At 34.7% G+C, this 22717-nt stretch overlaps 1 protein-coding gene across 2 annotated transcripts in view; it reads right to left on the bottom strand.

Annotated features, from left to right (window-relative positions):
• The window catches only part of Ing3 (Inhibitor of growth family, member 3), a 192757-nt gene that overhangs the window by 125792 nt on the left and 44248 nt on the right, over nt 1-22717 (bottom strand). For both annotated transcript variants that reach the window (XM_090400953.1, XM_090400952.1), the window contains exon 2: nt 4402-4515. In XM_090400953.1, the coding sequence (XP_090257079.1) occupies nt 4402-4429 (28 nt within the window). In that variant the 5' untranslated portion in view covers nt 4430-4515. The remainder of the gene's footprint in view (nt 1-4401; nt 4516-22717) is intronic.

Below are 22717 nucleotides of genomic sequence, written 5' to 3'. Positions count from 1 at the left end.
AACACTGACCAGGCATGCAGTAAGGAATACATATCCATACTTGAAGTAGAAAAAGCCATCAAAGGCTTGAAATGTGGAAAGGCAGCAGGAGTAGATGATATCTGACCAGAAATGCTGAAATATGGTGGTATAAGAGTCTTACAGTGGCTGCACTGCATAGTTCAAAAAGCCTGGACAGAGGGACAAATTCCCGATGATTGGAGTAGAGCTCTCATAGTACCCATATATAAAAAGGGAAATAAAACTGCATGTGAGAATTACAGAGGTATTTCCCTACTGAGTGTTCCTGGCAAGATCTATGCAAGTATATTTGAGAAACGGTTGAGAAGAATTGTGGAAGAAAAGCTTGGTGAAGAACAAGCTGGATTCAGGCTAAATAGAGGCTGTCAGGATCAGATCTTCACTTTATGACAAATAGTCGAGAAAGCATGGGAATATAAGAAAGATTTGTATTTAAGTTTTATCGATTTGGAAAAGGCATATGACAAGGTGCCAAGAGAGAAGCTATTCAATACGCTACAGTTATATGGTGTCAATGGGGCATTATATCAAGCAATACTTAGTCTCTATTTCAGTTGTAAGTCAGCAGTTAGAATTGAAGGAAGTACAGGAAGAAGGTTTAATGTTAAATCTGGTGTGAGACAAGGATGTACATTATCCCCTCTGTTATTCATTATCTATATGGATCACATTATGAAGGAAAGTGGTATTAAACATGATATCAAAATTGGAGATGTTAATATCAGCGCTTTGCTTTATGCGGATGATGTTATACTACTAAATAAATCCGCTACAAGTCTGCAAGATTCTCTGACTAAATTGAATAGCTGTTGTAATAGATATGGTATGAAGGTTAGCAATAAAAAGACAAAGACAATGAAAATAGGCAGAATCATTGAAAATGTCAACTGTGTTGTGAATGGAGAACCTGTGGAACAAGTGAAATATTTCAGCTACTTAGGCACGATTTTTACTGAAGATGGTAAATTAAATATAGAAATAGACAACAGAATCAGCAAAGCTGGTATGGTAGGAAGTGAATTGAATAAATTCATATGGAATAAGAGAGAAATTAGTAGGAACACTAAATTAGCTGTATACAAGACAGTGTTCAAACCAGTTTTAACTTATGGTTCTGAGAGCTGGGTCAGAAGTAAAACATTTGACCTTAGACTAGAGACCGCAGATATGAGAATCCTGAGAAAGATTATAGGCGTGAACAGATGGCATCAATGGCAATATCATATTAAAAACAAGGATATTAGGAAAGAACTTGACATTGTCAGCATCCAGGAATGCGTTAGCAGAGCTAATCTCAGGTATGGTCACTTAAACAGAATGGGCGAAGAAAGATTAGCAAAACAAGTGTTCTCTCCCAGGTTGACAGGAAAACGACCCAGAGGAAGACCAAGATATAGGTGGATTGATACGGTACAAAGTGCTTTAGACGATAGAAATATATAAGATCTGATAATGTTGGAGTCTTGACAAGTAACAGACTGATTTGGAGGAAAATTGTAGATAGGAAATTAATGATGTAATTTTTTTCATGTAGTACTATCATATCCTGTACACCCCTTGAGGGTACATGGCAGGAATTTGATGATGATGATGATTAGTTCCAAAGTCACTTCTTTATTTACTAATGTACCAGTAACAGGTGCTCTTGATTTCATTAAGCATTAAGTCTAATCCCACCCATTTCCAATATCTATGAATTATTCCAATTTATTATGTTTGCAGGTTACTTTACTTGGCAAGGAAAAATCTACAAACAGTTTGTAGTTAAACTGTAAAGGGGTGTTGGATGGCAGCTATATACAGTTCAAGGTGCAGAAACCAAATGTGTGGAAGTGGGTGTAATGAATTGATTAAGGGATGAGTCAATAATTAACATAACTACTCTTTTCTGTATTGGGTGAAGTATTATTAAAGAGGTTTTGTCGGGGGCACACTTCAAATGTGAGAGCAATATCTGATAGTTGGGTGGATTTATGATTTGTATAAGGTCAACAGCTAAAGTCAAGTAAGGGCTGCAAGTAAAAGAGAAATTCTAGTTTTTTGGATTTGGATGCCAACGAGGCAATGGTTGTAATGTGTTTTATGCCATGAGATGCTTAGGATGCCAGGGTAATTTCAAGAAGAGAAACCTTATCTTGTCTAAAGATTTCAGTGCTGACAAAGGTAATAATGAAATACTTGGGAAATAATGGGAAATTATTTCCCATAATTTCCAAAAGAATGGGAAATAAGGTAGAACAGTGTTTTGCTAGAATGAAATTATACAAGGATATCTTTACCCCACTGAAGAATCACTTGGAGGTCAGAATTGAGAGTAGAGGAGGTTCATACTCTAAGTTGTGGTTATTTGTGTGGTGCAAGGTTTGTGAAATAAAAAGAAATACAACATGCTGTCATCAATGGAACTGTGTATTGGTTTGGTGGTCAGCTGGAGTAGATCATAGATTTAAAGAAGGAAGAGGATAGGTGAGAGAATAGAACATTGTGGCATTAGTTGTAGCCAGAGAATAAGGACCCATCCACCATCACACATGATGTGCATCTAGTCAGAAAGCTGACAACCAAGTTGTAGGAGTTATGAGAAATACGAAATGATGAGGGCTTACATAACAGCCCTTTTTGTCAGACCCAGTCAAAAGCTGGGCATATCAAATTGGGCAACAGGTTGAAATTCACCAAGCTTTTTCATGGTATTTGTCCAGAGATGAGTGACAAATGTAAGCAGATCTCCTGGCAATTAGCAGTGGCAGAATCCATACTGTGGTCATTTATCAGTTAGGTGTTGATAGTTCTCTCCATTAATTTGGAGAAGGCTGAAGTGAAAGAGAGATTGGGGGTGGTATCTTAACGCTAGGTAGGAATTTGTCATTCTTCTTGGGAATGGGATGAGATGAACCAATTCCAGGCTATGGGATAGACACCACTGGAATAACAGCGCATGAATGCCATCACGAGCAAGAGACTTATTTTTTTTTGGTGTTTAATTTGAACAAGATTTTTCTGATCTCTTTCTGGCAAAAGGAGAGAGAGAGAGAGAGAGAAGGAGGGGGGGGAGGTGATTTAGTGCTGAGCATTTGAATGGCTGGGGATATTTGCCAAGATCCGCTTTGCATGCATTGGAAGAAAAGAATAAAACTAGGAGAATGGCTTTTTTCTGTGGGTGATGATGACAATGCAATATATAGCCCATCTGGGTGCAATGCAATCGGGGGGGGGGGGGGGGTGACTTGGCTGTGTTTTAGACATGATATAAATTTTCTGGCTTTTGGTTCTTTAGTTATCAGTTTTAGATGCATCAATAGTTTCTTGCAGCTGTTGGTAAAAGCAGGCTTTGGTATAAACAGTTAAGGAAGATGAAGTTCTCGATGAAAGCCAGTTCAGCTGTGATATTCTTAACTTCCACAGCCTTGAAAGTTAAGAATAACTTCGTTCTCTAGGAGGCATGGAGAAATAAGGCTTCAGTGGAATGGAGATATATTTAGTGCATGCGTTTGGGATAAAAGGCCAAAAGGAATAGACCGACAAAGGGAATGAGGTTCAGAAGTTATGAAGCTCATCCCACTTTATAATGCTGACTAGAGGAATTTTTTCTAAGCCTTTTTTTAACCGATTCCAGAGTTAGTCGATTTCTGGCATGGGCAAGAGAGTTTTTTGTCTCATAAATTCAAGAAAATCAACCATAGAACCCACACTATTTCAGACATGAAAAATATCGTGTTAGGGTCAGGGACCATTTGAGATGACGGCACTTGTTAAGCCATCTCTTCACTGTAAGCTGCTTAAATTAGTGATAGCTTTAGGCCAGCTATCTCTGATTGATTACCAGTGGAGACTAAACTGCCCACTCAGTCTCCAAAAGTTAGATAGGGCTAAAACAGCCTTGCCTACTCCTCATATGAAAATAAAAGGCTTTAGCTAATTTTTTTTTTTTTTTTAAGTACTTACGAACTACAGAGAAATATTCATCCCCCTTAGAACCTGCTGCTGCTGTGATTTTCATTTGTTGGAGTAGGGGATTTTGGAGGAAAATGCTTTTGAAAACAATAAAATATGGGAGCACAAGTTTAAAGCAACTTATTCCAAAGCCTCACCTGGTGTTTGCAATGATGATATATGTTCTATAAAGAATAACTATTTGTGATAAAAAAGTTGTCGCACAACAATGATAAAGATTTCCCTGTTGATCTCAAATTGCCATATTAATACACTATTAAGTATACATATAACACATAAATTACTGTACACAACAGATTGTCAAATTTATAGATGCACTCAGCTAAACAGCTTATTTATGAACCATTTTTTCAATTTTAACTACAACTATTAATATTGTACACCTTGCTTTTATAAAAGTATTACAAAATGTGTGTTATTACTCACTTTCCAAATAATCTTCTAAGTACAACATGTTTACGCTTCTTTTCTGTTACTATTTACAAAGCAATGTAGTTTATTTACAAGAAATAACCGTCTTCCACGTTGTTTCCTTTAAATCTGCAAATAAAAAAGAAATAAAAAAAACAGCATTAATATGTACAAGACTATGAAATTAAAAACCACAAAAATATAAACTAAACTATATATTTGTGAGGCTTAAGTTTGAATTTCAAGTTAGGATACAAGGAACCTTTAAAGCTGTTCAAAATGAAGATGAATTAATCAGAAAGTGCTTTTTTTTTTTTCTCATGTAAACAGAGTTTTTATCCTGAAAAACAAATGACCCAGAGAAAACATGCAGTTGAACATGATAGCAAATTAGGAATAAGAGCAAACCATCCTATTCTAACAGATCTGATTTTGAAAGCTTGCATATGGTATGGGAATATGTGTAAGTGTAAACAGATCATAATTTGAATAGGAAGTAGCACAACATTCCACTTTATATTAAACAAAAAAAACTGATTACAGCAGAAACCAGATTAGTGGGGGAAAAATAAATCTGTGTTTATAGTCCAATGCCGATTGCAACTCTTACTGAAAATAGGCTGATTACAATGAAAATGGATAAGGATAGTAATTTTATTTTATTTTATTTATTCATTTTTATGTGGATCCTACCCAAGAAAGTATTTGCAAACCTATAGTACATTTGGTACCATGTGGGGGCAGAAAATTTTTTACATGTATATTATTTTATTTTTTTATTTTGTATTTATTTTATTTTATTTATAATATCATCATCAGCCATTGTCGATCCACTGCTGGATGAAGGCCTTTCCAAGATTACTCCAAGCCTGTGTCTGTCCATGGCTCTCCTTTCCCATGTCACTCCTGCAAATCTAATGATATCATCAATCCACCGTGATTTAAGTCGGCGTCATGGTCGTTTTTCCTCTCATGGAATCCAATCCAGTACCTCTTTTGTCCATCATTGATCTTGTCTTCGAGCATTATGCCTGGCTCATTCCCAATTCAGATGTTTCACTCTTCCTATGATGTCAGACACTTTGGTTTGATTTCATATCCACGTATTCCTTTCGTGATCCAGTCTTGTAATACCAAGCATACTTCTTTCCATACTAAATTGTGTTGTTCTTAATTTTTGAATTTCCTTTACATTTAGTGTCCATATTTCACAGCCATGTCAATACAGGAAGAATATATTGATTAAAAACTTTTCTTTTAAGGCATAATAGTAGTTGGCTTTTGAATACTGAATGTAATCTTCCAAATGCTTTTTTACCCAAGCATCGTGCATCTTTTAATTTCGTCCATGATATTTTGTTCTATGATATCATTGTCCTAAGTATATGTAATGATCTACTTGTTTAATTTCATCATTATTGATTTTTATTATTTCTGTTCAATAGCTATGTCCAACCAGAAATAATAAAAATTTATTTTACACACACACACACACACACACACACACACAACAATACCTCGATTAATGCGTCATTTTTTTTCTATAACCAAATTAGATTAGTGCGCCTATATACATCTTAAAAATAAATGTTACAGATTTTAAAAATTTTCTATCAATACATTTTTTATGGATAACTATTTTAAAAAATCACTCACCAGGATGAAATAATTTAGTTACTGATTTAAAACATTTCAGAAAGTTATTTTTTAATGGCATAATACACTATTTTCATGTACACTATGTTCCAAATTTACTGCTAAAATGTATGTCGTCTGTAACTACATAGCATTTGATTATCATATCTCATGCCTCCTTTGCAACTGTCTTCCTTATTTTTTTATTTTAAAAGTATTTTCCTGACCTTTAATCATGAGTAAAAGAATTAGTGAACAAAAAAGTGGAAGTGTGAAAAGATTCGTAAAGAAATCTCATTCGAAGAAAAACTTGAAATAATAAAGAAAACTTAACAAGGTGAGTCCAGAGCAAAGATAGGACAAGAACACAAAAATGAGTGAATCAACTATACAAGCAATTTTTAGCAAAGCTGCCGAATACAAAGAGAAAGGTAAGGCTGCTTCAAGTTCATCATGCATGCACTCAAAATCAAAGTATTATAATGACTGAATTAGAGAGACTTCTTTCTACATGAATCGAAGATTGTAACCGAAAACAGATCCTGCTAAGCACTAACCTTATTAAAGCAAAAGCATTAAGTCTCTTTGCAACCTTGAAAGAAAGGGCTATCAATGATGGAAAAGAAGAAGAAGAATTCCATGCTAGTGCTGCATGGTTTGAGCGTTTCAAAAAGAGAAATAGCTTACATAATGTTCTAACCACACGAAGCTGCAAGTACAGATAGGAAGGTGGTCACAAATTATCCAGAGATTTTGAAGAAAACTGTGGAAGAAGGGGACTATTGTGACCAACAAATATTTAATGTCGATGAAACTGGCCTGTTTTTGGAAGCGAATGCCTTCCAAGACTTTTCCAGTCAAATCAGAGAAATCTCAGCCTGGTTATAAAGTTGCAAAGTTGAATTAAATTACTGCTAGCAATATGTGATCTGTTTGGAAGCACATTCGTTCACATTATGCAAATGATTTTAGTCTTTTTAAATGAATGTAAGTTAATTAAATCTCATTCTGAGAAATTAAGTGATTCAGACCTGCTAAATTTAGATGCACAGCAGGAAGATCCTGAAGAATATGAAGAAAATTTAATCACTGACAAGCCCAAAGAGATTTCACAGAAATATTAGTTTGAAAATATTTTTCATAAAATCAAAATTTTTAAACAGCAATGCTTAGAGGCTGACCCTGATGAAGAGAGAAATAGTAAAATTTGCGTTAGTAGTAGAAGAGGCAATAGGGCCTATACCATAAGTTGTATGAAAAAAAGGAACAGAATGTCTGCCCCTTTCCAAACTAGGTTAGCTCAATTCTTTGTTAAGAAGTAGAATAAAAAATTTATATTTTGAATATGTTTTATTGCCTTTCAACTATATGGGTTTCCTTTAACTAGGCCCTGAGATATACACTAATTCTTTTATAAAAAAAATTAAGGGTTAAAAAAGAAACTGAGGAATGAATTATACTTTTTCCCATAGGTTATTATATTCGATTAGTACATTTTCAATTAATGTGCCTGTTTAAAAGAACGCATTAATCGAGGAATTTCTGTATTTAATATAACATTTTCTGCCTCCACATGGTACCAAATGTACTATAGGTTTGCAAATAAACTTTCTTGGGTAGGAGGTACATTAAAATAAATAAATAAAATAAAAAATAATTAGTATCCTCAACCATTTTCATTGTAATCAGCCTATTTTCAATGACAGTTGCACTTGGCACTGGACTATAAACACAGATTTGTTTTTTTCCCACTAAGCTGGTTTCTGCTGCAATCAGTTTTTTGTTTAATATAAAGTGGAATGTTGTGCTACTTCCTATTCAAATTATGATCTGTTTACACTTACACATACTATTTTATTGTATTTTTAATTGCATTTTTAAAATTTATTTTTACATAGTCTGGAAACCCTGCTCTAGAGACCAAATAGAGAGCTTTTTCAAGCCATTTCATGCCTCCAATAAGCAGGGCAATGATCTCCCACTTAAAGACAATCACAATGAAAATGGATGAGGATACTAATTATTATTTATTTATTTATTAGTTTTTATGTGGCTCCCACCCAAGAAAGTTTATTTGCAAACTTTTAGTACATCTGGTATTGTGAGTGGACTGAAGATTTATTTTTTATTTTTAAAAAGTCCAGAAACCCTGCTCTAGGGACCAAATATGAAGCTTTTTCAAGACATTTCAGGCCTCCAATAAGTAGGGCAGTGATCTCTCACCTAAAGACAATCACAAACATCCATATCAGGATTCAAACCCGCAATGTGTTGGTTGGAGGGTGGATATGCTAACCACCCAGCCAGCCAGGCCAGCATAGTAAAAATTATAACATTTCTATATAATTTTTAACCAGATAATAAATAACTTCTCAAACTTCAAGAAGAATGAAACAGCGAGTAAAAGAAGTTTCAAAACAAATCACAATGCAGTAAGAAAACTTCTTTCCCCACTAATAATTGAGTTTATGCAAACCTTTTATTCCACAAATAATTTATTATTATTATTACCATACTATGATTAGTGCCAGCCTGACTGATCAAGTAGCCAGCATACTCACTTTCCAACAACAGGCTAGAGATTTGATTCCCATCATGAGAATGGATGCATGTGTATGTTTTTAGGTGGGAGATAAATTTCATCACCCAGTATGAGACCACCACCACCTAGTTTACTGGAGGACTGAAGTGGCTAAATGGTCCATATTTGGTTTACAGAGTTGGATGTCTAGATTAAGGAAAAGATTGACTTGCAAACAATTAAAAAATAAATAAATCAAATAAATAAATTACCAAAAAAAAAAAAAAAAATCTTAACCCCCACACAGTACAAAATGTAGTAGAGATTTACAACCTTTCATGGATGATCTTGTCCAGTCAAGTGTCATCTCCATCTAGGAGATTGACTATTATGGATCTCTCTGAGATCTATAATGGTCAGTCATGTCTGGGGGATAATTTGCCTGTTTTGAGGGACAAAAACTTGAGTGTCTGGGAAGAAAAAAAAAAAAAAAAACCCTCTGCTCTGTATGAGACTAGCTAACTCACCTTTGACTAAAAATCCTTGATACAAATTCTTTATGTCACAGACAGGATTTGAACCCCAACTGAGCTATGGAGATTTTCATGGCTGGTAGTCACATTAAAAAACCTCCCTATAAAGAGTCCCTGACTCATCATAGAATCCATAATACCCATGGATCTCCATGGAGTCAATATATTTAGTCATGGGAAGTACACAATGCCACAACGCTCAAACCATACTTTAAACTCATTCAATGTGTCTGCACCCAAGACTTACATGAAATTTAGGAATAACTTATGTTTATTTAGCATAAAATTTTTGCCCTGTATCTAGAGCATTTTCAGTATGATTTGGTCAAATTAAACAAGCAGAATAGGTAACTGGGTGATTCAACAATGAAAACGCATGAGCAACACATACAGGACAGGACAGAGTGACACACTCAAAGATACGATAAGGTCTTAAGTGCTTAAATTGAAACAAGAAGCAAATTATTAATACAAAAAAATTAGACTATGGAACATGCGAGTCTTATAGTGGATACAACTTTTTTTGCATAAACATTTCATGGGATAATTGCTTTGAAGGACCTTAATTTTTTTCTAAAGGATGCAACATTTGATAGAGATGGAAGGTTCTGATAGTTCAGACTGTTCTGGTTCATGGATTTTAATGTAATTGTTATGCTCATGCTCACTATCATTAACAACTGCTGATCTACCTGTTTAGCCAAAGAATGATAATCCACACTAGCATGTATTTGATAGACTCCAGGGTAGATTAAAGGCGGAAGTTTATCCTTTGCAGAGTCAAAAATATAAAAAAAAATAGAATCTTTTTAATAGAGTATAAGAACACCTATGACTTCTGCATTACTTTAACCTTAGTATCACCTCTGGGTCTGGCTCCCACTGATGAGACCTCAATGAAGGTCAAAACCAGTCTGGGTAGTGACCCTTCCCATAATGCATTGCTTTATGGGAAGGGTCACTTCCCATAAAGCAATGCATTATGGGAAGTGACTTTCCTTAGTATCCCATAATGCAAAATTGATTTGCATTATGGGATACTAAGGAAAGGGATGTTTTAAAATCATTAGCTTCTGTATATTAGATTCCCAAGTCCTGAAAACAGTTCAGGTGCAAACTTGTTTGCTTACACTTGGATATAGGATTAAACCAAGAATATAACTTCATGGTATCTTTAATGTATAAGAACACCTAAAGGCCAATGGATCTAAGCAATTTGGTTATTCCTCCAGCAACACTCATAACAAGGAATGATAGCACAATGAACCACTTCTTGGAAGGCAGGTGAGAAGATAACCTTGTAGATATTAACAGCTTAGTTGACATAAGACTCACCTGAAGCCATTAGCAATGAAAGCAGACTTTCTTGAGATAGCAACAGCTTCAATAGAACACAAAGAATGAGTTTGATGTACAAGACTCTTAATGGTACTAGATTTTTGACAATGATGAAATTGGGAAAGAGCATGAATGTGGAGTTCATTATGGATTTTCTTCTTAAAAGCAGAGAAGTGAAGACTACCATCTGGCTGACAAAGAAGGTCTAAAAAGGCAATCCAATGATCTTTTTCAAGAGTGAACTGGGTGTGATGATGGATGCTACTTTATGGGTCAGAATAAACTTTACCAGCAGATTGAAGGTACAGCCAGAAGTGGTCCTCTTTCTTCAACATTGATTAAGCATTTAATGGATCAATTCAAACAGTGTCTACTAGATAATGCCTCTCCTAAACTTTCCTTAAGGTACAGGTATATAGATGACATCTTTGCAGTTTGGCAGTTTCCCCACCAAACTTCAAGCTTTCATTGCAAAGATTAACAGAGTCATCATATCCAATTCACTCCTGAAGTAGAAGATTGTCAGATTGCCTTTTTAGATCTCCTCCTTCCTCATCAGCTTTCACTTCTCCATTTTTAGAAAGAAAACCCAAACTAGATTTTACATTCATTCTCTTTCACATCATCATCCATCAAAAATTGGGTACCATTAAGAATCTTGTACATCGAGCTCAAGTTTTATGCTCTATTGAACTCTGTGTCATTGCTAATGGTCTCAACAAATGTTATGTCAACAAAGTCATTAATAGCTATAAGGTTTCCTTGTCATCTCCCTCCCAAGAAGTGGTCGGTCAAAAGCTTCTGAAGTAATAGCCAAATTGCTTAGATCCTTTGGCCTTCAGGTATCCTTTCATACTAAAAAAAGATGTCTGCTTTTTTTCAGCTCTGCAAAGGATAAACTTCAGCCTTTAGCCCACTGTGGAGTCTATTAAATGCTGTGCCAGCATGGATAATCAGACTTTGGCTAAAATGGTAGATTGGCAGTGATGAATATACTAGTTACATTAAATTCCCTGAGTCAGAACAGTCTGGAACTAGCAGAACATAATATCTCCACTGTGTCCTCTGGAAAAAAAGATTCAGGTTCTTCTTCTTATTATTGTGCTATCTTCTATCGAAGGTCAGCGACCATCTTGGCGAACAAACCGCGCTCTTGTGCTAATCTGAGCAGTTGTGCACTGCTCTTTCCTGTCCACGTCTTGATGTTGTCAAACCATGATATTCTTTTTCTTCCTCTAGTTCCTTTGCCATCAATTCTTCCTACCAAAATAGTTCTTAACACAAGCAATTATATCATGGAACATTTGTTGTACAAAGAAAGTTGGGCAACCGTGCTTCACCATCCAAATCTGAACAGAAATCATAGCCTGAAGTTATACCTTCTATGGGAAATAATTCTCCTCCATACATCCCATAGTCAATAGTATTTTGTAAAATTAATAATTTATCTCTTGTTTCAATGTATATAAGTTATGAACTTAGTTTATTTTAGAGAGTGTCATGAACATCTAGCTCACGTTTTCATTATTTAGCATTCTAATTATCTATTCTACTTATTTAATTTGAAAGTCATACTGAAAATGCTCAATAATGAAACTACCAACCACTTTGGGAATCCCTGCTCTATATGCTAGTGCAAAAACTTAAGACTAAATAAAATGCTTCACAAATTATTCCATAGTTAACAATTATTTAGTTTCCAGATATAACTACTTCTTCTACCCTGTTCTTCCTTTCTATGAAAAGTTTCTTATATTAACCCCTTACCAACTTAAATGTCACAATCATGTTCCCTCTCTTCCTGCTATTCACAAGACTCCACAAAAGCATTCCTTTAATCTGTCTTCATACCTCATTTTCCAATGATCAAATACCATCTTAGTCAATCTTCTCTGGAAGGTCTCAATCTTTTCAGGTGACCAAACCTGGACACAATAATTCATATGAAGTCCCAATCAAAGCCTTTTAAATTGCAGTTAATAATCTCACATTTCTACATGTTTAAGTCATCTGCATCATTGCAATAATCCAATGTGACAACTTCACAACTTGTACAATGTGATCACCAACCACCTCCAAATTTCAGGTTCCTGTTCCACCACTCCCAAATCTCTCTTCTACTGCCTTCAAAATTTCTCCACCAATGTATACTTTGCATCATATTCCTGTCTCAAATTTCAAAACCTTACATTTTGCAACAGTAAGCTCAGGTTTACTGTTGCAAAATGTAACAGTAAACTCATGTCTCCTGCCCACTCATATACATACATCATCACTGTTCTACTCAGTTACACACTTTGCATCATCTACAAACAGGTGATGATGCAAAACTCCAGTTAAACCCATTCCAATATCATTAATATACAACTTAAACAACAATGGCCTCAAAAAGAGATCCCTACAACACCTCCTCTTTCCTCTTTAGCGATACTGCACCCATATTGAACTTGCTTATATCTATATGACAGTCAATCACAAATCCAACTCATTATAGTAGTTAACCTTATCCATTCCAATTGAGTAATGTCAAATTCACTAATGTCATGTGGCACTCTATCAAAAGAGTGCCACATTGCAAAATTTCTCTTGTCCAATTCATTTGTCCCGTTGTTGTAGTGTATAAGTAAACTAGTAAAACATGACCTTCCTTAACAAGCACATGCCGGCCATCACAGTGAATACTGCTGTTACCAACCCACTTCAGTATTCCAGCTCTCTTCATTAACTACAACTCCAGATACATTGATTGGTCTATAATTTGTAGTGTTTCAGTCTTATCACCACTTCACAGAAGTGTTGATAAGAATGAACTTGTTAATAGCATACCTGCCATTAACTCCCTGGAATATTCCTTTAAGATAGGCAGTTATATATCAAGTCCTACTGACTTACTAACATCAAGTTTGCTTAATTCCTCATACATCTCTTGCTCACTTTTAAGCAGTCCATCCTCTTCTTGTCAGTCACTGAAGATTCCAACTGAGATTTTGTGACAAATAAATCAGAGTTTGATGCTTGTAAGTAGTGATGATGTATATTTATTAATGTTTATGTTGTGGTTATAAACGTTGGTGAAAGTATTTTTTTTTTTTTTTTTTTTTTTTTTGTTTTTGAGTTTCTTTTGGTATATTTTTGTTCACTTTTGCTGATCTAGCAGAGCAAGTGTTTTTTGTTCTTATTTGTGGCATTGTTTCTGATTTATGTTATTTTTTGTGGGAGATTTCTTCTGAACTGCAATGTTACAGTTATTCTTAATGGGTGTCTTTCATGAATGATGAAGTCAGACACTAACAAAACAGTGGCATGCTGCAGAGATGAAAGATCTATGAACATAACCCACACAGGGAGTGTCCACTCTCCTGTCCAGCATAACCTTGACAGTATGTTATGCATACTGCAATACTCAGACTTCTTGCAAGCATGATCTAGTCTGCAAGAAATAGCAAGATTTTTGTGAGCTCAGTTGGGAAGCCTCCTGATGCATTACTATCAAGTTTAGTTCATGCACTATACATTGGTCTGAAAGACTGGTTTGATGCTGTATCCTGGAATGGAGGAGATACTGACTCCCTGGTTAAGTTTTTCAGCATGTCCATGAGAGATAATCTGCACTACACATATAAACAGAGGAAGCACAGGATCTGAAGACTGTACTCTGGAGACTAAATACAGAAACAGTCAATCGAGGCCTTTAAATAAACAAAGCAGTGGCTTTGTTTATTTAAAGGAGTGAATGCACAATAAACAAAGGAGTGAATGTCAGCTAAACAAAGTTTAGCTGGCATTCACTCCCCAACTAGGAAAGGTATACAGTGTGCCTGTTAAGTAATGAGACAACAATTATTATATCAAAACAAAGAACTATATTTGGAATTGTTAATTACACAGATTCAAAATAACCTCCCTCCAACTCTATATGATGTGTACAACTGTCATACAGGTGTTCGAAGGCATGATAGAAATCCTGAATGGGAATCTCCTTCAGTCTCTGGGTCACACCACGTTGGATGTCCTCAATGTCACTGAAGTGTTTCCCCTTTCAAGGCACACTTCATTTTTGAAAAGAGGAAAAAGTCACAGGAGCCAAATCTGGATAATAAGGAGAATGTTTGATCACACAGATCGACTTTGAACCCAGAAACTGCTTCGCAGGTGCATTGTCTTGTAATAGAAACCAAAAACCAATTGTTGTTGTTGTACAGTTCTTTCCTGACATGTTGCATGTGGGCATACGGACATTGCATTACTCCTGACACCAAGCTGTACAGCACTCATGACAGGCAAATAACCTAGTGGTTATTTGTCTGTCATGGGTGCAAATAACCTAGTGGTCATGGGTGCAAATGACAGGCAAATAACCACTAGGTTATTTGCCTGTCATGAGAAACAGTTTCCCCCTAGCTTTCAACACATTTTCAGCTGTTTATGCAGAAACTGGCCACCCACAGCGTGGTTCATCCCCCAGGGGCTTCCTCCCCTCTTTAAACGTTGAAAACCAGTGGAACATTTGTGAAGAGATCACACAGTCATCGCTGTAAACTTTTTTTTTTTTTTAGATCTTATTACACTTCTGTAGCAGTCCTAATTTACAGTAAAATTTTATCAACAACTCTTTACTCCATGACACAACTTCTGACATACTCCACTCACACACTCTTACTTCAATAGTCGCCACACAAAAACTGCTGCTTCATCCAACTTGAAAGTTGCACCTGCGATTACAACACACTCTAGCAGTCAAAACTATAAAGCCATTTGTTACTTTTATTCAAAGGGCTGTCCTATAAAAAATCAATCTCATTACTTAACAGTAATGAGATTGATAAATATACACACTGTGTATATTTATAATTGACTACTTCCTCATTTTGGATGATTTTTCATTGTAACTCTATCTGCCGAAAGCATTTTAAGGGAGAATGTTTATACTCCACTGAACTTTTACCTTCATGATAAGAATTGTTTTACCACAAAATAACCTTTTTTGCACAACTTGTCTTCACTATTTCCCAACACCCCCTACCCAAAAAACCCTTTATGCCATGACTCAATCCTATAACATTTCTTTCTCCACCACTCTCCTGCTGCCCAAATTTTTCTATTTATTTTCAATACTACCATCTGTAGATTTACTTACCAGTCCACAAATTTTCCTTGCAGTCTTCTTTTGATTTATATGTGACTGCTAAATCATCTACATACAGTATGTAACAAGGTGTCTGTATTTTGTTATTTCTATCCATGCCTCTAGAAATGTTATAAACAGATAGAACCAAGCTGATTTCTGATGTAAACCTACCCAAATGTCACAGAACTCAATATAACATGTTGTCTTTACTGTTGCTTAGGAGCCCTCATCCACTGCTTTAATTATATCAATTATTCTCTCCATCATTCCTAACTTTAAAGTATCCAGAATGACATTGTTTGGCAATGTGTTATAAGCTTCCAGATCAAAAGTGCATGGCATAATTTGGTTAACTGAGGATGATATACAAGTGAGAACAAAAATGGAAAGATATAGAATTTTCCCAGGAGGAGGAGAGGAAGAAGAAGGGAAACATGATGCTATTAATGATAGCAGAGGAATGTGTCCACTCAGGGTGGAAGTAAAAAATGGCAGTATACACGTGACAGAAATGATGATCAACTCAGTAGAATATTGTCCATGGAAATACTTATAGAAGAGACATGAGTAAGGCAGAAACAGAATGTCTATGAGAGAGTGTAATTAGAGTGAATTTGTGTGCGTGTGTGTGTGAGAGAGAGAGAGAGAGGGGGGGGGGTGGACATTGGTTATGCACCTGGATACCCTTTTCAAGCGGTTCTAGGTGTACCATCTCAAATGTGTGAGCAGTATTCCAAGGTTAGGCAGATTTCAGGATACAGTGCTAGCAGCAGAGATGTCTGTGCCATTAGAAGCTACAGGTGTAAGTTAGCCCATAAAAAGAAATCTGATTCTGTTTGGCAACCTGAGTATTATGAAGAATAAGGGAAAGTGAGATCTTTCTGTAGACAACGGCTGTGCTCTGGTAGCATTGAAGTTCACAAGGTTATCCTCACCTCACTGAAGTGGAGGATGGAGATCAGAGATGAAGCATTGGTTATGGAAGATTATAAAGTTTTTTGCAAACTAGCTCTATCAACATATTACCCTTTATATCTTCATTTTGTAAAATATTACAATTAGCAATAATGAACTAGCAGTCTTGAAATATTGGTTTAAATCTGCTCCCCCACTCTTTCTTTCTTTCTGTCTGTCTCTCTCTCTCTCTCTCTAGAAATAGCCGAGTTTTTTTACATATGGAATAATGGGCAAGCATATTTCACTCACCTATCACTCTCTATGCAAATCATATACTTTACATCTTTACCTTTGAACCTACAGTTAAAAAATAACAAGCTACAGGAATATTAATGGGGGGGTTAATGGGGAGTGGCAGCATCTAGCAGTTCCTGTAGTAGAGTGCTCCCAAAAGCTAAGTTTTGTTTTAAAAAAAAATAGCAATATTAGTTAGAAATATTAGTTACAGTTAATACTAGATTATTGTGATGTTAATTAGATTTGGGTTAAGTTTGTCTTTAAATGTAAGTTATTTTGAAAATATAAGTTACATAGCATGGCACATAGCACTGATGTATAGCAGAACAATACACCGAATCCATCCTTGTTCAAGGGATTCAAATCTGAGGGATGTTGTGCAGTGCAACGTCTGTGAAATTTACTGGGGGGAGGGGGATAATGGGCATTATCAAAAATGAATATGGGCTCTGGTTCAAAAGTGAGTGTACCAAAACACATAACCAGAAATATGTGTAAAAACATGTACAACAGAATATCAGAAGATAGGACTGAGAGAGATAGAAAGAAACAATAGAATGAAAGATGTGAAGAATGAAGAGAGATAGCAAGCTTACACGGAGTTCTTCACATGATGAAGTGTGAGCTTGAGCAAATGCAGAAACATCTGACAAGCAGTTCGGCTGAGAACAGAAAGAAAAAAAGAAAGGAACGCTCAACTAAGTGAGAAAAGAAAAGTAAAGAGAGCATTGTATGGTGATTCCAGTACCGATGGCCAGTAGTTTATGAATGTAACGTAGCTTGTTTCTTTGTATATATGTATATACTCCAGATGATGACCTTTATGTGAAGGTCGAAACATCAAGTGATTATTTTGGTTTATAATAAATTGAAGTTTTACTATAACATGGTAGTTGTTTCCATAATTTTTAATAATGAATTCTTAGAAAATCATTTTGTGTATTTGCATATGCAATGGAATGTTTGGAGAAAACTATTTTTTTTTAATGGATTGCAATGCTTGTATGAATAAAAGGTGTGAACAAAAAAATTAATGGAAAACAGAACACAAAAGCTAGGGAAGAACGACAAAATTTGCTAGTGGAATAATAACAGAGTAAAAGTAATGATAAACAAGTACAATATGCATATTGCACATGTCATAGTAAGCAAGTGAATGCAATTAACACAATACAAGGGGTTGAAAGTTGAGAAATGATATAAGATATATGCATGAGATTAAGTGAGTAGTAGATGTAAATTGTAGGAGACAAAAAGGATTACAAAAGATCAGAAAGACCAATAAATGATTCAAGTGTATCACTGTATGTGGATTTCATTATTAAGCTGAGTTGAATGAGAAGGTGCACCAGTTTTGTAGTAAAAAAGTGAATGCAGTTAGCATAATACAAGGGGTTGAAAGTTGAGTTGAACTTGAGAAATGATATAAGATATATGCAGTGAGATTAAGTGAGTGGTAAATGTAAAATGTAGGAGGCAAAAAGGATTACAAAAGATTAGAAAGACTAATAAATGATTCAAGTGTATCACTGTATGTGGATTTCATTATTAAGCTGAGTTGAATCAAGTGACATAGAAGATGAATGGGAATATTTGAAACAAATTCTCACAAAAGCAGCAACAGAAACCTTAGGAATAAAACACAAATGGATTATAAAAAGAGGACTACGAGACTGGAACAAAGAAATAGAAAATATAATAAAAACCAAAAAGGACAGTTACCAGAAATGGCTAAAATCCAAAACAATAGAAGCAGAAATAGAGTATAAAAGAAATAGTGCAATTGCAAAAGGAGAAGTAAGGAAAAAACATAAAGAAAGATGAAACAATTTCGTAACAGAACTAGAAAAGGATTTATTTAAGCCACAACCCAAAACCTATAAAGTAATAAAATACATGAATAAAGAAATAAAAGAAAAGATAAAAATACAAACAATAGATTTAGAAAAATGGGTGACATATTTCCAAAATCTCTGGACAGATGAGAACAATAAAATAAAATTTTATAAGACAAAGAATGACCTAATAGAAAATATCACAATGTTAGAACTGAAAAATATAATAAAGAAGATGAAAAATAGGAAAACACCAGGAGAAGACAATATAAATATTGAACTACACAAAAATGCAGGTGAAAAATTTAATGAAAGACTTCTGAAAATTTTTAATATGGTTTGGATGTTCAGAAAAACCCCTAACTCTTGGAAAAAAGCACTGGCTATCCCAATCTATAAAAAAGGAAATAAAGACAATTGCAATAATTATAGGGGAATTAGCCTGCTGAATACAGGAGATAAAATATATGCAGGAATATTAAAAGAGAAACTAAGCAGCATTGTAGAAGACAAATTACTAGAAGAACAAAATGGTTTCCGAAAAGGCTGATCCTGCATAGATCCAATTTTTACTTTAAAATTATTAATAGAAAAGAGAAGAGAATTTCAAAAAGAAACACATGCAGCTTTTATTGATTATGAAAAAGCCTTTGACAAAATCAGCAGACAAAAATTGTTTAAAATATTAACTGATTTAAACATACCAAACGAACTTTTACAATCTATTCAAGAAATATATACAGGAAATAAAATAGCAGTTAAATTAGAACACATCTTTCCATTCTGAGATGTGTTCTAATTTAACTGCTATTTTATTTCCTGTATATATTTCTTACTACCTCTTCCTGTATATATTTCTTACTACCTCTTCCTGTATATATTTCGTACTACCTCTGCTTTTCAATATATATATATAAATGAAATATTAACAATCTGGAAACAACATAACCCATTTGGCATACAAATGACCCTGCAAATGAAGATAGATACACTACTATTTGCAGATGATCAAATAGTATTAGCTACAATCAGAAGATGACTTACAAAGATCATTAAAATCATTAAATGATATCTCAAAGCAATATAATATGACAATATCTAAAGAAAAAACAAAATAATGGCATTCAAAGGAGAAAACCCAATAAGAAGTAAAATAGTGATAGATAATAAAATACTAGAACAAGTAAACACTTTCAGATACTTGGGATGTGTTATATCATACAAAGAAGAAAAAGACAGACACTAAAATATCAAACTTTGTCAAAGTAAATGACATAATAAATAATATATTTAAGCCATCCCTAGTACAAAAACACACTAGAATCAGACTATATAATGTCTTGTCAAAACCAACTCTACTATACGGAATCAAAACATGGACCATGAAAAGGAAAGATGAAAAACGAATTCAAACAGCAGAAATGAAGTTCCTCAGAAAAACAACTGGCCAGATGAGTCTTTGACTCCATGAGGTCTTGTTTAATAATAATAATATACCAAGTGAAACCATAAAACAAATGAAGAAATCTTACAATTCCTGAAAATAAAACCAATTAATTACTACATAAGACAGTATAAACAAAAATGGCTAGAACATTTAAATCGAATGGACAACAGCAGATTACCATAAATATTATACAGATACAAAATAAGTGGAAAAAGAAGAATCGGGAGACCAAGAAAGAGATGACATGAGACCGGAACAGCCCACTTGGCCTAAATTCCATGTTAGGAAGAAGAAGAGAAGAAGAAGCTGAGTTGAATGAGAAGGTGCACAAGGTTTGTATTCCTGAAGAGAGGAAGAACAAGGTGAATGAGGCTTCTGAATATGAGGAATAAACTTTTTCATTAACCATTTATCCAGACATGGCATTATGTGCCATTTTGTGGGAAACTACTATGGATGTTTGATACTAAAAAAGCAGCGCTGTTAGCAGTGATGAATGAACAAAAAAATATGAAGATGGATATCAGATGGTTATCAAGAGAGTTGCAGACCCACATTTTCACACAACACAGCCCTCACCTAACTTACCACTAAGCTCACCAATCTTTCCAATTTCTTTCTTCAATTTTTTTTTTCATTCCTTTTTCTCACAGCTATTATTACTTTGTTTCTGATTAGCTCCATTATTTCTGATCACTACTCTCACTAATTCTACACTCATTATTGTTCTCTTCTTGTTCACAGCAAGAAGAGAACAATAATGAGTGTAGATTCTCGTAGACAGGCTTATACGTTGGTTATGCATTATTAAAACACTTAAGGAATTGAACAATGTAGTTAAGGATATAAATTAAATTATACTTTAATAAATGCTTTCCGATATTTCGGCAATGTCACATTGCCATCTTCTAAAGGAACTTACTAAAAAAGGCACGTGCACGTAGGCACTACAACACAGTAACTGGGAATGAAGAGATGAAGCTATTGCTCTTCTAAAATGAGTGTAGAATTGGATAGGTAGCATCATTAAGCAGGAGAAGCAAAACAAAGTAAATAAATCAATAAAAATAAATAAAATGTTGAAGAGGATATATAAGGAAAAGGTGATCAGCAAGCTCATGAGATAATACTCACAGGCAAGGAAGACAAAATCAGATTATGAACAGAAATTAGTTGAGCAGACAAAAGGAAATTCTTTCATCACATGGTGAGTAAAAGAAAGAACGACTATGGAAAGATAACTTTAATGAGTGCTAATGGTAGGGAGATAACAGAAGCAGATGATGTGTTTGACAACTGACTGGTAAATTTTTAAGGGTGTACTACCAGACACAGAAGAGATACTGTACTACTAGATGTGGCAGGTATTGATGTGAGAATTGTAGTAGATACAGTTCTAGAAAAGCCCGCATACACAGGTGCAAGTAAATTAGCTGTTCCTTTGACCAGGCTGTTTTAGTCTCGGCTCTGATATGATACCCAAGAGAACAGAAAAAGAATACAAAATAGTGCCATTTCATAAAGTAGGCTTCAAGTTATTGACCAATTAGTATTTTAAGAGTAGTTAAGCCATTGGAGAAGCTAGTGAAAAGCAGAATTCAGGAATGGGTGGATGGAAATATATTTTAAGCTGGATAGCACAATTCTGTAAAAGGTCCTTCTATTGAAGGACTTACTAAAAAATTAATTCACTTTTTATAATAAAGTGACAGCTGAGCAGGATAAAAGATATAGCTATGCCATGAGACAGCTAGATTGAAAAGCATTCAATAGAATACCACATGGATCTCTGTTACAATAAAGTGAGAAACTGAAACGGATAACAAAGCTAGTGATAATAGATAAGAGGATAGCTAATGGATAGACATCAAAAATAGAAAGGTTGAATTCAACAGAAAGCAGGTGGCTAATAGTATGCTGCAGGGCCCTGTACTTCGGACATTCCCATGGATTTGTATATCAATAATATAGGAAATGATTTCAAGAGATATATAGAGTTGTCTGCTGATGCAAAACTGGATGCAGTAATGAAAGTGATAAAGGATAATTAATAGTTTCCAGTTTAATGTTGCAAAGTGTAAGATTATGCATTTTGGGATAAAAAGATCACAAGCCACGTGCTACACTTATAGAAATGGACAGCAAGAAACTAATGAAGCTAGGATTTTTATCATGACTGTGGACAAGGAGTTGAAGGTTAGAAGGGATATTGCAAAACAGGTGGAAAAATAGCTCATCCTTGTAGCCTAGTTGATAGATATGAAAAACATCATCAATTTCCTGATATGTACCCCAAGAGGTGTTCAGGTTACTATGACAATACTACATGATTAAGTTTACATGAAAAACATGTTATTAATCCTTTCCTTCACCATGGTGATCAGCATTCATTATTCTTTCTTTGCATATATATATGTGTATACTCCAGATGATGATGACCTTAATGTGAAGGTCAAAACACTGTGTGATTATTTCGGTTTATATTAAACTCAAATTTTACTATAACATGGTAGTTGATTCCATAATTGTTAATAATTAACATAAGTTATTAAAGTTAATAACATAAGTTATTAAAAAAATTAACGGCATCAAAAATAGAAAAAATTTCTTCTAATACAGAAGAATTTTTTCAACATGTGAAACAAGGGATCATTCTGGAAACTATATAAGAGTGTGCAGGCCCGGCTGGTGGCGTGTGTG

Source organism: Typopeltis vanoorti, chromosome 11, assembly GCF_054136105.1.
Source record: "Typopeltis vanoorti isolate ZY-2024b chromosome 11, IOZ_Tvanoo_1.0, whole genome shotgun sequence".
NCBI classification, from domain to species: domain Eukaryota; kingdom Metazoa; phylum Arthropoda; class Arachnida; order Uropygi; family Thelyphonidae; genus Typopeltis; species Typopeltis vanoorti.
Note: the sequence above shows the minus strand (reverse complement) of the source record. Positions and strands in the feature narration are given on the sequence as shown.